The sequence below is a fragment of the Schistocerca gregaria genome, chromosome 1, assembly GCF_023897955.1.
Source record: "Schistocerca gregaria isolate iqSchGreg1 chromosome 1, iqSchGreg1.2, whole genome shotgun sequence".
In the NCBI taxonomy this organism is placed as follows: domain Eukaryota; kingdom Metazoa; phylum Arthropoda; class Insecta; order Orthoptera; family Acrididae; genus Schistocerca; species Schistocerca gregaria.
This window is the reverse complement of record NC_064920.1, coordinates 668,969,146-668,984,037: the sequence shown is the minus strand read 5'-3', so window position 1 is coordinate 668,984,037 and position 14,892 is coordinate 668,969,146. Positions and strand designations below refer to the sequence as shown.

The 14,892-nt window shown below is 40.0% G+C and overlaps 1 protein-coding gene and 1 long non-coding RNA gene across 5 annotated transcripts in view; one reads left to right on the top strand and one right to left on the bottom strand.

Annotated features, from left to right (window-relative positions):
* The window catches only part of LOC126362494 (dnaJ homolog subfamily B member 12), a 135,161-nt gene that overhangs the window by 51,345 nt on the left and 68,924 nt on the right, over positions 1–14,892 (bottom strand). For all 4 annotated transcript variants that reach the window (XM_050007886.1, XM_050007888.1, XM_050007885.1 and 1 more), the window contains 2 exons: positions 12,527–12,651; positions 1,088–1,203 (listed from right to left, as the gene is read on the bottom strand). In XM_050007886.1, coding sequence (XP_049863843.1) covers positions 1,088–1,203; positions 12,527–12,651 — 241 coding nt within the window. The remainder of the gene's footprint in view (positions 1–1,087; positions 1,204–12,526; positions 12,652–14,892) is intronic.
* The window catches only part of LOC126362556 (uncharacterized), a 427,566-nt gene that overhangs the window by 350,721 nt on the left and 61,953 nt on the right, over positions 1–14,892 (top strand). The window lies entirely within an intron of this gene.

Genomic DNA, 14,892 nt, shown 5'->3' with positions numbered 1-14,892 from the left:
AAGGACAGTGCAGTAGGTACCTGTCCTCAGATTGTGTTCTACTGCTTATTGTACTGTATCTATGTTTGTTGTTTACTTGAATGTGGACACACAAACTCTTGTTCTTTGTGGCCACACTATTGTTTTGTTTCCAGCATCACAAACTTTTTTTTTTTTTTCCAAACTGAAGAAAAAATACATCAAGAATTGTGAAAATAAATATAAGTGAAAAGAAATTTTTATAGAGAACAATTTTACCACAAGAAACAGGTCTGTTTCGAGTGCAAACATGAACAACCAACATTTTGTCAATGTCAAAGAGCACAGTAAAAACTTCAATCTCAAACAAATTTACAGTACTGGCAGTTATCAAGTTTTGCAGTTTTTATTGCTTAATGTCAAAACTCAAGCTATCTGTAGTGCAAAAACTCTTGTACAAAGTGCACGCTTTCAGCAACTGACAAAATACTTATTTTACCTGTGAACAACAAAGAACATAATTCATTGTCCTCTGGAAATTGCCGAAACTCATGTCACTGATGAGGTATTTTTGGGAACTATTGCACTGTATGGACAATATTTCTATCATGGATAGAAAAGCCTCAAGATTCCCAAACCAGCTTTATTCCAACCCAATCAGATGGGTTGCCCACAATAAGGGATTTTATCACTGCTTGCCGTTTTAAGCAAACATCCATGATAGTCATTTACAGCATTACAAAAACATTTCTAAATCGATGTCTACAGCAGAATGTGTGCCGAGTTGAACCTTTCTGGCACCTTAAATTTGTGCACTGGACTGGGACTCTAACCTGGGATCTGCCATTAACAGGCAAATGTACTACCAACTGAGCTACCCAAGCGCAACCTGTGTCCCACCCTCAAAGCTCTATTTTCGCCCCTCCCCCCTTCTCTCTCTCTCTCTCTCTCTCTCTCTCTCTCTCTCTCTCTCTCAACTTCCACACACTTATCTGGCTACCCATACTATAGTAAAACAATTTTCAGCAATTATGTGTCTACATTTACAAAACATTCCATAATGATATACAGTGCTAAACTTTGCATTTTAATATATTGAATGAGTACGTTTTGAAAATTCATTACTTACGAATTTGCATGTAGACTGTAAATAGGGTCCGATATGAAAAAACTACTCATCATAGAAAGAACAATGAGAAGAAGTATTGGCAGCATCTGCAGGAATACAGTGTAGCCATTTGCTTGCTGAAAAAAAAAGTTGCACAAAATATAAATAAATCAAGAAATGCAACATAACTATTAATTACAAAATTATTGTTCTTAAGACAAGACATTCAAATTACATTACTGTTACTGTTGAAGAGACACTACGGTAAATGAATTTTTGTTCATTTTCAATTCTTTTGTCCTAGCATTAATGACTATCGATACACCTGCCATTACTAATTTTTAAATCTTTTAAAATAAAATTAAGCTGAGAAATAACACTCAAATCGAACACACAGAAAAAATTGGACAAGGGACAATAGGACTCTCAGTCTCAGGATTCTGTACAAACTTAATTATGTACCATAAAATGAGATGAATCTGATCAGGTGGTGTCAATCCGATCATTTACAGGTTCTTCCACGTTTGGATAACTTAGCACAGCATTTTAACAATTACATTGCAGCTGATCATGGTTGTGAATCCTTGACTAACCTATTACAACAATGGCGTGTTCGTGTGTGTGCAACCAGCAAATCGCATTGTTAGTAGGTGTGTAATTCTTTTGTAGTCAACAACAGTGCAAAAGCTTCTGCTGGCGCATGCTATTTCCAAAGCGTAACTGGTAAGCTGCAATATTATTTCTTGCATATGACGTCTTCACTGAAACAGTTTCGTTTTTACTGCTTAGTCACTAAGCAGGCCTAATTACAAAACTGCGTTTTTGTAGGGTGAATCCGATCATGTGGTTCTACCAAAAGGTTCTGGGACCAACACAGAAATCTAACTACAAACCAGAATTTCTTCTAAACACATCAGGAAAATTAAGCATCTGGAAAGCTACAGAGCAATCGGCAGTTCTGTATACCACATTAAATGACAAACTCAAGGAAAGGTACAAATACAAAATAGGCGGCCAACCAGCATTAACCAATAGTGAGGAAAAGAGCCTGGTCAAAGGATTATTGTGTTTTGTAAAATTGGGGTTTTCTTTGAGGAATAATGATATTAGGTACATTCTACAGGCATATCCCACTCGAGCAGCAGGATTGAAAGAAAAGACTTAGTGACATGCGAACTGGACACGAGTTGGGTAATATTTTCTGAAAAGCAATAAAGAACTAATGGTAAGAGTAAGTGAAAATATGAAGAAAGTTTTTAGTCACTAAGAAGGCCTAATTACAGTGACTGATTATTTTATAAACCTTGAAGTGACCTTGAGTGGTGTCCCTCCCTCTAACATTATGAACTATGACAAGACAAACTTTTGTTACAATCTTGGACAAGTGAAAGTAACAGTGAACTGAGGCACAAGACATCCTGAAAGGACAGTGTATAGTTCTAAGTCAAGTATCAGTGTGATGATAGGAGCAGCTGCCAACGGCTCAATCCTCCCACCATACATAATTTATAGGTCAAAACACCTCTACTATACTTGGACGGAAGGGGGCATAACTGGTTCAGGTTATAATAGGAATCAAAGTGGTTGGTCTGAGCTAGCAATGTTTGAATCACGGTTTGTTCAAATTGTCTTGCCTTATGCCTGGCAATTAGAGGGACCTAAAGTGATTGTCACCTATAATCTCTCAAGTTATCTGTCAAATAATGTGATTAAAGTGCGCCAGGAGCTGCCCGGGTTGACTTATGTGCGCGCACGCGCCACATTGGATCAACTTGATTGGCTGCTGATGATGTCATCATGCCTATATAAGCGAGATACCGTAACAGCCCCGGCAGTCAGTGAACTCCTGACGACGATGGCGGAGATGGCCATCGAAAGCTCGAGCATTTTATTTGAATTGACGCGGCTGGAAAATCGAGAACGTTTTATTCAAGACTTTGCCTGTTTAGAGACTGCTGGCAGTGGACCACCAGCAAGAGACTACTTACTACATTTCATGGCGTATCATCTGCCCTGATGCCACCCACTCCGATAAGGGGACCTCCCCATGGGCACCACCTAGCCTCAGTAAGGGCCACCTGGCAGGATGGCCATTGCTTGGAGTCCCGATGCCCCAGGGAGATGGGCATCTACTCCATGGCATACATGGGGAGTTAATGGTGCAGGCAAAAGCGAAGCAATCCCTGTGTTGTCAGTGAACTACAGCCAACAGGGTACATTGCAGCCCCACAACAGACTAGCTACTGTGCTGAATATGAGGTGCAAAGAATTCCATGGTCCTCGTCAGCATAGAAAATGACATTGCATAGTGGGAGGAGGGAAATGCACCCAGGTAGGTTTCCTTGCTCAAGAGATGGAGGATGCGTAGGACTGCAATGCCACGATGAGAATGGGGGGCTAAAGATCTCGATGCATGATGAACCCGATGCACTATGTAAGGCACCCCTTCCCCAACTGGCTTGCTCTTCGGGAAAATTTTGAAAAATGCAGGTCAAGGCCTGCGGGGGACCATCACATAAAGGCAAAAAGGTGGAGACTACTTTTATTCACATCTTACGACAGGCAGGAATATCTCGGGCCTATTCTTACTGACGGGCCCACGGGGGCCTGTGAGCAGAAAAAAGAAGAATGGTCGAAACAAATTACTCCTATGAAAGGAATTCAGAACACACATTTTTTAACTCAAAATGATGGGCGAGCTCCAACTGCACGCACTTTAAAGAGCAAGAAAAAAGAAATTTTGTTCGGCCGTCCAACACCGCAGAAACAGCAGGATAATATTCAGATTCAGATTCACAACCTGAGAAGGGGGATGTTTGTGGCATGCGTTTATGACTGTGACTGGTGGATTGCAGAGGTTATAGACACCACTTATGAGTTAAACAAAATTTTAGTGAACATTATGCTACCACATGGACCAGCTGCTGGATATGGGTTTCCAGCTGAAGGGCAGCAACAATGCAATCAGTGCTCATTTCCTGTTCACAATGTTTTGAAGATTGTAAGTGCTCCAGTTCCTATTGGTTTAATAAGAAGGCATCACTCTATATCAAAGGATGATACTGAAGTAGTGGAATACATTTTTAGTTCATTGAATGTCTAATTTCAATGCAAAACAGAATGTACAGATGTATAAATTGAAACCTTTGAATCTTTGGACCTTTCACATGCATTTTAGAACCATTTAAAATACTTGAAAACAGTCTCTTACTCATCTTTCAAAACTAAAATTAAGTTAAATAAGGCTAGGTTTTGATTTTTATGAGCTTGTTATATGACTATGTGGTAATAAAACAGGTTTTATGTATGGCAAAAATTTCAATTATTTATAAAACCTGTTCAACCTAAAAGTGGAAGCTCTCCTTTTCAGGGAATGTAGAACTATATTTTTGGAATTAATTAACAGAAAAAACCAAAATTTTATGGTTTAGCATTTTTGAAGGAAAAAATCCATCAAGTATAAAAAAAAGCTCAGAATGCTATAGTAAAAGAACTCTGACAGATAAGTCAAAATGGAGGATTTCTTTGTAACCATAAATCAATTAGCTTTCCAGTGCATTATCATCTTTGGAGGGCTGTATCTCAGAGCACAACTTTTTTAGAGAAAACAAAAAAATAAGTAATCTTACTTAGTCCTTCATTTTAACATTTGCTAAATTCAATAACATCTGAGACTATGAAGATAAGATTTTTTCCTAGCCTGCCTGAATTGATATGGATGATGCAGACAGGGGATGACAGCTGATCCAGAAATGTCAAGACAAATGAATAAAAATCATGAGAAAACCTGCAGGCAAGATGTCTTGGACAGCCTTCCAAAACTGCCATGGCATTACATCAGGAAATCATCCTCGAAGCCGATTGTCACGTCTACTAGACAACCTAAACTACACGTTTCCTTGCTCTACAAAGAAAAATGAAATGCTGAAAATGTTTCATCCATAAGTCAGAGAACTACTTTACTATCAGAGAATCTCATCTCAGCTTACTGCACCTGTTGTTGTTGTGGTCTTCAGTCCTGAGACTGGTTTGATGCAGCTCCCCATGCTACCCTATCCTGTGCAAGTTTCTTCATCTCCCAGTAACTACTGCAACCTACATCCTTCTGAATCTGCTTAGTATATTAATCTCTTGGTCTCCCTCTATGATTTTTACCCTCCACACTGCCCTCCAATGCTAGATTTGTGATCCCTTGATGCCTCAGAACATGTCCTACCAACCAGTCCCTTCTTCTCATCAAGTTGTGGCACAAACTCCTCTTCTCCCTAATTCTATTCAATACCTCCTCATTAGTTACGTGATATACCCATCTAATCTTCAGCATTCTACTGTAGCACCACATTTCTAAAGCTTCTATTCTCTTCCTGTCCAAGCTATTTATTGTCCATTTTTCACTTCCATACATGGCTACACTCCACACAAATACTTTCAGAAATGACTTCCTGACACTTAAAACTATACTCGATGTTAACAAACTTCTCTTCTTCAGAAACGCTTTCCTTGCCATTGCCAGTCTGCATTTTATACCCTCTCTACTTCGACCATCATCAGTTATTTTGCTCCCCAAATAGCAAAACTCCTTTACTACTTTAAGTGTCTCATTTCCTAATCTAATTCCCTCAGCATCACCCGATCTAATTCGACTTCATTCCATTATTCTCGTTTTGCTTTTGTTGATATTCATCGTATATCCTTCTTTAAAGACACTGTCCATTCCGTTCAACTGCTCTTCCAAGTCCTTTGCTGCCTCTGACAGAATTACAATGTCATCGGCGAACCTCAAAGTTTTTATTTTCTCTACATGGATTTTGATACCTACTCCGAATTTTTCTTTTGTTTCCTTTACTGCTTGCTCAATATACAATACAAATTGACTAACAAACAGCAATGCATCTTTTGTTCCATTTACAGGTTTGGGAACTTGAGTGAAGGTTTCTGGAAGCAGCACACAGAATGGAAAAAGAAGGTAAGACTGCAAAAAGAAGATGATAAAAATGAACAGTGGAAGCTGTGCTCATGACACAAAATGGACTTACAGGCCACAAAATTGGCTTCACAATTACAAGCTAAGGCAGTTAGTAGTAAAACAAAATTGGCTGTTCATAAATGTGCAATGTACAATCTAAGGAGTAATTCATTGGGTGACTGCTTCAATGAGACTACGTTAATTGGTTACAACAAGTTTTATCTCACGTACTGTGGGTACCCGTTCCAGAACAATAGAGGTGCATGTCATTTTCTATTCTGACAGCTGCATATATGAGAACTGGAATGTAATATTAGCAAATTCTCTTCCAAGATTAGTAACTGATTGTGCACAAGTGTCTGAAGACAGGCCACTCAGATTGGAATCTGACACTGTCCACAACTAGACTGAGTGCAATCTTAAACAATGTGAATTTGCACTTCCTCCAATACTGCATCATGTCTAAAGAAGTGAAAAAAAGGTCATGAATTTGTTAAGTCTGTCCCCTACTCTTTTTCACAAACTATGCACAGTAAAGTTTGTGGCTCTGTGACTCAATTAGCCCTGGAAGAACTCTCAAAATTAGTCAACTGTCATGAACACGAAAAAGATACAGAACCATCTAGATGCGATTCTTTACAAGTGTATAGTCAATGAAGAATGGTAAAAGATCCAAAGGCAGCCTAGATAAATTCTCTGAAGGTAGCAAACAGGGTAGTTTCAAATAATTATAGCTATTCTCTGTAAGAACATTCGTGGTTATTGTGACAGCATCCCTTAGCAATAAATCTTTTCTTGGGGGTTGCTGTCTCAGCAGTGCCACCTTTGTTTTTAGTGAAAGAACTTCTTAGAACATGTGATCTCAAATTATTGTCATGAATGAGTGATAATTAGTACGCAACTTTTTCCTTGGAGGGGGGGATTGACGATAACATACACCGCCACCCACAGAAACAGTATCAGGACTATTATAACATAATGTGTGCTTGAAATATGGTCTCGGTATTTGCAACAGATTACGTTAGTTACGTAGTGTTTGTCAAAAGTGTATTGCATACTGGATATAATTAGGTCTTCAGGTAAATCGTTTTCTTTGTTGAATGTTTTCATAGGGTCTAGAACTGCATTTCAGTGCTTCAAATATTGCACTTCTGTGGAACTTTCAACACATTACAAACTGTTTTTGGTCTCTTCATAAAATTCAGGTTTTGCTACTTATATAGCACAGCATTTAAAATTCAGGAAATTCAAAACTGCAGATTTGTTAAAGCATGTAAATGAAAATTATTTTGAAATATGGACACTGTTGTTGTTGTTGTGGTCTTCAGTCCTGAGACTGGTTTGATGCAGCTCTCCATGCTACTCTATCCTGTGCAAGCTTCTTCATCTCCCAGTACCTACTGCAACCTACATCCTTCTGAATCTGCTTAGTGTACTCATCTCTCGGTCTCCCTCTACGATTTTTACCCTCCACACTGCCCTCCAATGCTAAATTTGTGATCCCTTGATGCCTCAAAACATGTCCTACCAACCGATCCCTTCTTCTAGTCAAGTTGTGCCACAAACTTCTCTTCTCCCCAATCCTATTCAATACCTCCTCATTAGTTACGTGATCTATCCACCTTATCTTCAGTATTCTTCTGTAGCACCACATTTCGAAAGCTTCTATTCTCTTCTTGTCCATACTAGTTATCGTCCATGTTTCACTTCCATACATGGCTACACTCCAAACAAATATTTTCAGAAATGACTTCCTTACACTTAAATCTATATTCGATGTTAACAAATTTCTCTTCTTCAGAAACGCTTTCCTTGCCATTGCCAGTCTACATTTTATATCCTCTCTACTTCGACCATCTAACTAATTAATGGAAAATCTCATATAAAGATGTGAAACAATTACTAACAAAGAGATAGAGGGGCTGGCCAGTACTTACCTCAGCTCAGTACAGCCGATAGAGACACAAAAAACAACCGAAAATTTAAGCTCCTAGCTTTCGGAATAAATGTTCCTTCATCAGGGAGGAGAGAGGGGAAAGAAAGGGAAGAAGGGAAAGTAGATTTAGTTACTCACAACCCAGGTTATGAAGCAACAGGGAAAGGAAAACAGGGAAGGTAGCAAGGATGGAGGCATGGTTGTCAGAGGGAAGCCAAAGATATTCTACTGCAGGTACTGTGCCAGCTTCAAACCAAAGAGGATGCATACAGAAGTAAAGAGGTGTATAGTATAAAGATGTAGGATGGAAAGATGCATGAATGGCTAAAGAGGAAAGGGAAAGAGGAGAAGACTGAAAAGTAAATGGGAGTGAGGTTGTTTAACGTAGGTTTAGTCCAGGGGGATGGCGGGATGAAAGGATGTGCTGGAGTGCAAGTTCCCATCTCCGCAGTTCAGAGGGACTGGTGTTGGGTGGGAGAAGCCAAATGGCACGTACAGTGTAGCAGGTTCCTAGGTCCCTAGAATTATGCTGGAGGGCATGCTCCGCTACTGGGTGTTGGACATCTCCTAGGCGGACAGTTCGTCTGTGTCCGTTCATGCGCTCAGCCAGTTTAGTTGTTGTCATACCGATGTAAAAGGCTGTGCAGTGCAGGCATGTCAGCTGATAAATGACATGTGTAGTCTCACACGTGGCCCTTCCTTGAATTGTGTATGTTTTCCTAGTAGCGGGGCTGGAGTAGGTGGTTGTGGGGGGATGCATGGGGCAGGTTTTGCAGCGGGGTCGGTTACAGGGGTAGGAACCGCTGGGTAGGGAAGGTAGTCTGGGAATATTGCAGGGTTTAACAAGGATGTTACGGAGGTTAGGGGGACGACGAAAGGCAACTCTGGGTGGTGTGGGGAGAATTTTGTCAAGGGATGATCTCATTTCAGGGGTTGACTTGAGAAAGTCATATCCCTGGCGGAGTAATTTATTGATGTATTCGAGGCCAGGATAATATTGGGTGACAAGGGGGATGCTTCTGTGTGGTCTGAGGCTAGGAATATTGTTGTTGGACGGGGAGGAATGTATTGCTCGGGAGATCTGTTTGTGGACAAGGTCTGCAGGATAGTTGCGGGAGAGGAAAGCACTGGTCAGGTTATTGGTGTAATTGTTGAGGGATTCATCACTGGAGCAGATACGTTTGCCACGAATACCTAGGCTGTAGGGAAGGGAGCGTTTGATGTGAGACTACACATGTCATTTATCAGCTGACATGCCTGCACTGCACAGCCTTTTACATCGGTATGACAACAACTAAACTGGCTGAGCGCATGAACGGACACAGACGAACTGTCCGCCTAGGAGATGTCCAACACCCAGTAGCGGAGCATGCCCTCCAGCATAATTCTAGGGACCTAGGAACCTGCTACACTGTACGTGCCATTTGGCTTCTCCCACCCAACACCAGTCCCTCTGAACTGCGGAGATGGGAACTTGCACTCCAGCACATCCTTTCATCCCGCCATCCCCCTGGACTAAACCTACGTTAAACAACCTCACTCCCATTTACTTTTCAGTCTTCTCCTCTTTCCCTTTCCTCTTTAGCCATTCATGCATCTTTCCATCCTACATCTTTATACTATACACCTCTTTACTTCTGTATGCATCCTCTTTGGTTTGAAGCTGGCACAGTACCTGCAGTAGAATATCTTTGGCTTCCCTCTGACAACCATGCCTCCATCCTTGCTACCTTCCCTGTTTTCCTTTCCCTGTTGCTTCATAACCTGGGTTGTGAGTAACTAAATCTACTTTCCCTTCTTCCCTTTCTTTCCCCTCTCTCCTCCCTGATGAAGGAACATTTATTCCGAAAGCTAGGAGCTTAAATTTTCGGTTGTTTTTTGTGTCTCTATCGGCTGTACTGAGCTGAGGTAAGTACTGGCCAGCCCCTCTATCTCTTTGTTAGTAATTGTTTCACTACTTCGACCATCATCAGTTATTTTACTTCCTAAATAGCAGAACTCCTTTACTACTTTAAGTGTCTCATTTCCTAATCTAATTCCCTCAGCATCACCCAATTTAATTGGACTACATTCCATTATCCTCGTTTTGCTTTTGTTGATGTTCATCTTATATCCTCCTTTCAAGACACTGTCCATTCCGTTCAACTGCTCTTCCAAGTCCTTTGCCGTCTCTGACAGAATTACAATGTCATCGGCGAACCTCAAAGTTTTTACTTCGTCTCCATGAATTTTAATACCTACTCAAAATTTTTCTTTTGTTTCCTTTACTGCTTGCTCAATATACAGATTGAATAACATCGGGGAGAGGCTACAACCCTGTCTCACTCCTTTCCCAACCACTGCTTCCCTTTCATGCCCCTCGACTCTTATTACTGCCATCTGGTTTCTGTACAAATTGTAAATAGCCTTTCGCTCCCTGTATTTTACCCCTGCCACCTTTAGAATTTGAAAAAGAGTATTCCGGTCAACATTGTCAAAAGCTTGCTCTAAGTCTACAAATGCTAGAAACGTAGGTTTGCCTTTTCTTAATCTTTCTTCTAAGATAAGTCGTAAGGTCAGTATTGCCTCACGTGTTCCAACATTTCGACGGAATCCAAACTGATCCTCCCCGAGGTCCGCATCTACCAGTTTTTCCATTCGTCTGTAAAGAATTCGCGTTAGTATTTTGCAGCTGTGACTTATTAAACTGATAGTTCGGTAATTTTCACATCTGTCAGCACCTGCTTTCTTTGGGATTGGAATTATTATATTCTTCTTGAAGTCTGAGGGTATTTCGCCTGTCTCATACATCTTGCTCACCAGCTGGTAGAGTTTTGTCATGACTGGCTCTCCCAAGGCCGTCAGTAGTTCTAATGGAATGTTGTCTACTCCGGGGGCCTTGTTTCGACTCAGGTCTTTCAGTGCTCTGTCAAACTCTTCACGCAGTATCGTATCACCCATTTCGTCTTCATCTACATCCTCTTCCATTTCCATAATATTGTCCTCAAGTACATCACCCTTGTATAAAGCTTCTATATACTCCTTCCACCTTTCTGCCTTTCCTTCTTTGCTTAGAACTGGGTTGCCATCTGAGCTCTTGATATTCATACAAGTGGTTCTCTTCTCTCCAAAGGTCTCTTTAATTTTCCTGTAGGCAGTATCTATCTTACCCCTAGTGAGATAAGCCTCTACATCCTTACATTTGTCCTCTAGCCATCCCTGTTTAGCCATTTTGCACTTCCTGTCGATCTCATTTTTGAAACGTTTGTATTCCTTTTTGCCTGCTTCATTTACTGCATTTTTATATTTTCTCCTTTCATCAATTAAATTCAATATTTCTTCTGTTACCCAAGGATTTCTAGCAGCCCTCGGTCTTTTTACCTACTTTATCCTCTGCTGCCTTCACTACTTCATCCCTCAGAGCTACCCATTCTTCTTCTACTGTATTTCTTTCCCCTATTCCTGTCAATTGTTCCCTTATGCTCTCCCTGAAACTCTGTACAACCTCTGGTTCTTTCAGTTTATCCAGGTCCCATCTCCTTAATTTCCCACATTTTTGCATTTTCTTCAGTTTTAATCTACAGGTCATAACCAATAGATTGTGGTCAGAGTCCACATCTGCCCCTGGAAATGTCTTACAACTTAAAACCTGGTTCCTAAATCTCTGTCTTACCATTATATAATCTATCTGATACCTTTTAGTATCTCCAGGGTTCTTCCACGTATACAACCTTCTTTCATGATTCTTAAACCAAGTGTTACCTATGACTAAGTTGTGCTCTGTACAAAATTCCTGTAGACACAGTAATTGCAAATCCCTCAAGTCACTTGGAAAGCAGGCACAGCGAGTGTAAATCTGCTCAGATGTATAGATTACTAAAGTACTCTAGAACAGAGATTAATAACAAGGTAGTTTGTCTTTGACTACAAAGCACTTATCACTTTTTTTAACTCAACATGAAGTTAAGAAAAACAAAGAAGTAATATACAAGACACGCAAGCAATTTGTGCTTAAGTACTGCTGAGGTCACATCGTCATTATGCCACACAAAAGGAAATAGAGGGTTTCCACTTGTGTGGCAGAGTTATAACTGTGGTTCTGTAGGTACAGATCGTTAATGCTGTAATGCTAAAGCTTATTTTCCTTCAGTTTGTGTGTATTATCAAGTTCTGTTTGCAATGATTTTGTGGTATTACACAATTGTAAATGAACATGTAATGCCCTCTCTGCATAAATGGACCGGTATATGTAACGACACTAAGTTATCTGCAAAATAACGAGCAACCAGAGAACTGAGTTATTGTATGTTGCCCACTCAATAAGAGCCAATTTTTTACAAGTGTGTCTTTTTCTAGTAACATTGATTTTGCAAGTTTGGAATTTGTTCCGAGTTACAGCTACTGGCAGAGATTATGCTGATTGACTAAACATTGTTTAGATGAAGGAAAAAGATTCATAAGAGACATTCAGAATCTAACAAATCATGAGATTTTCTCACTGTAAAATGCTCATAGTGCAACATGCACTGTCACAAAAGCACATCCTTCACAAACTCATAAGACATTATGATTATCTTACCTCTCTGTTTTGAGTCTGGGCTTCTGTGGCACGTTGCCATCTCCCACCTCTTCTCATGTACACATTCTGGCTAGGGAATCCAGTGCCAAAAAACATGTTGAAAAGTTCATCTGCAGTGATATCAGCTAAAAAAATAAACAAAAAACATAATATATAACTCTGCAACAGTAGTTTCCCAAAACAAGTGTCGATTCATTGTGTTAATTATTTCACTGCCTCATTTTTTATTATAGAAGAGTATTTAACATACACACAAAATACAACTGTACTGCATATAACATAGTTAATGTTGGCATCCATGAAAAAGCTTACGCATAACAAAATCAACTTTCTAAATATCAAGAGTTAAAGACAAAAAACATCCACTACCACAACCCCTTGTGTCTTTGATGCAACTTTGGCTTTTTTTCACAACTACCTGTGCCTATATCGTTTATTTCCATCTTTCAGACAGTTTTCTCTAATACTTGTTTTCTATCACTGTTGGTTGGTGGAATGGGCACTAGACAGATGATGTGGCATAGGAAGAAGTGGTGGGAAAGTATGAGCTAAAGACTAGAGGTTGTTTAGTTAACGAACTGCACGTTTTCTTTGCTTATGTTGGCTATTTCAAGATGCTCTGATTTATCTTACATGTGGCTAACCACAATACATGACTGATGAAGATATGCATGAAATACTGTTCCTAATTTATTTTATTGACAGAATGTCACTCAGCAGATTATTCCAAGTTATCATTCCTTGCAGTGAGTACCCAATCTCTCTCTCTCTCTCTCTCTCTCTCTCTCTCTCTCTCTCTCTCTCTCTCTCTCTCACCCACCCACCCCACCCACTCTAGCGTGCATGCACATGGGCAGTGAAGGAGCCTGGTATCTGACCCATCTATTCACACACACTACGAATCTGACAGGAAACATTGCTAATTTTTTTTTCCAATTTATTTCATACTTCACATACAGTCTTGTGTTGCTACTAAAACTGTGTTATTATCTGCAGTTTAGTTATATTTCTGTTATTTCAGTAGCACTGTCGTTTTACATTGATGAAGCACGCTTTTTTATTTGTTGTTAAATCTTTGCAATTTTCAAGCTGCTAGGTTAGTTTTGTTATTGCTGCCTTGCTGTTAATCATGGTTGCTCCGCTGTCTATTTGCACCAAAGAATAGCAATGTTCAGTGATCCTTTTCTGTGGTCGGAAGGCATATCAGGGGCCGAAATTCATCAAAGACTTTCGGTGCGGTGCGGTGCGGGAACAGTGTTTTCCCACAACAGAGTGTCTATGAATGGATTGAAAAATTATGAAACGGTCACACAAGTGTTACGCATGATGAAGGAGCCGGCCAACCATTTACCGCCACAAATGAAAAAACCATTGAGCGTTCACGTGAAATGATTCTCTTAGACGATTAACTATTGACAAAGTGGCGCATCATCCACAAATTAGTCATGGTTCTGCCTATGAAATCATCCACAAGAGACTTGGATTTCATAAAGTTAGTGCAAGATGAGTCCCAAAACAACTCACACAGTTGCATAAACAAACGCGCTTTGACATCTGCAAAAAACGTTTTGATCACTATGGTAACGAAGTGGACAACTTCTTACATAGGATCATTACTGGTGACGAAACCTGGATCCATCATTACGAGCCAGAGAGTAAATGGCGGAGTATGGAATGGAAACATCCAAATTCGCCGTGCAAGAAAAAGTTCAAGACCCAACTGTCTGCAGGAAAACTGATGCTTAGGGTTTTTTGGGATGCACAAGGTCCAGTACTGGAACATTGTGGGGAAAGGGGCACAACAATAAACAATGAATGGTGAGAATTGCTGTCAAAAGGTGTTGTGTTGTTGTGCGACAATGCCTGTCCGCATAAAGTTGCCCACACTGCTGAAACACTCCAGAAACTCAAATTTGAAGTACTGGATCATCCTCCATATAGTCCCCTTCTGACTATCAATTGTTTGGTCCACTCAAACAGGCCTTAAGGGGCCATCTATTTGCCTCTGGCGAAGCAATGAAAGAAGTGCTGCATTCCTGGCTCAACAGTTCAACTGAGAACCTTCTATTACGAGGGCATCGGGAAGCTTGTACAGTGATGGCCAAGTGCATTGAAACGCAACTTGTAAGTTTTCTATTTGATTACAATAAAATATTATAACTACTTTGTGGATAATAATTGACTTACCCTCGTATGTACAATACTTTTGAAGATATACGTTAACAGCTTTTATTGCACTGCAAAACAATGTAAAGGACTGTAATGTATTTTCTTATAATATCATTTAAAACTATAACTAAAATATTTGTTCATAGAAATTACTCTTCTAAAACTTTCTTTGTTTTGACTACAATACTTCGCAGCCA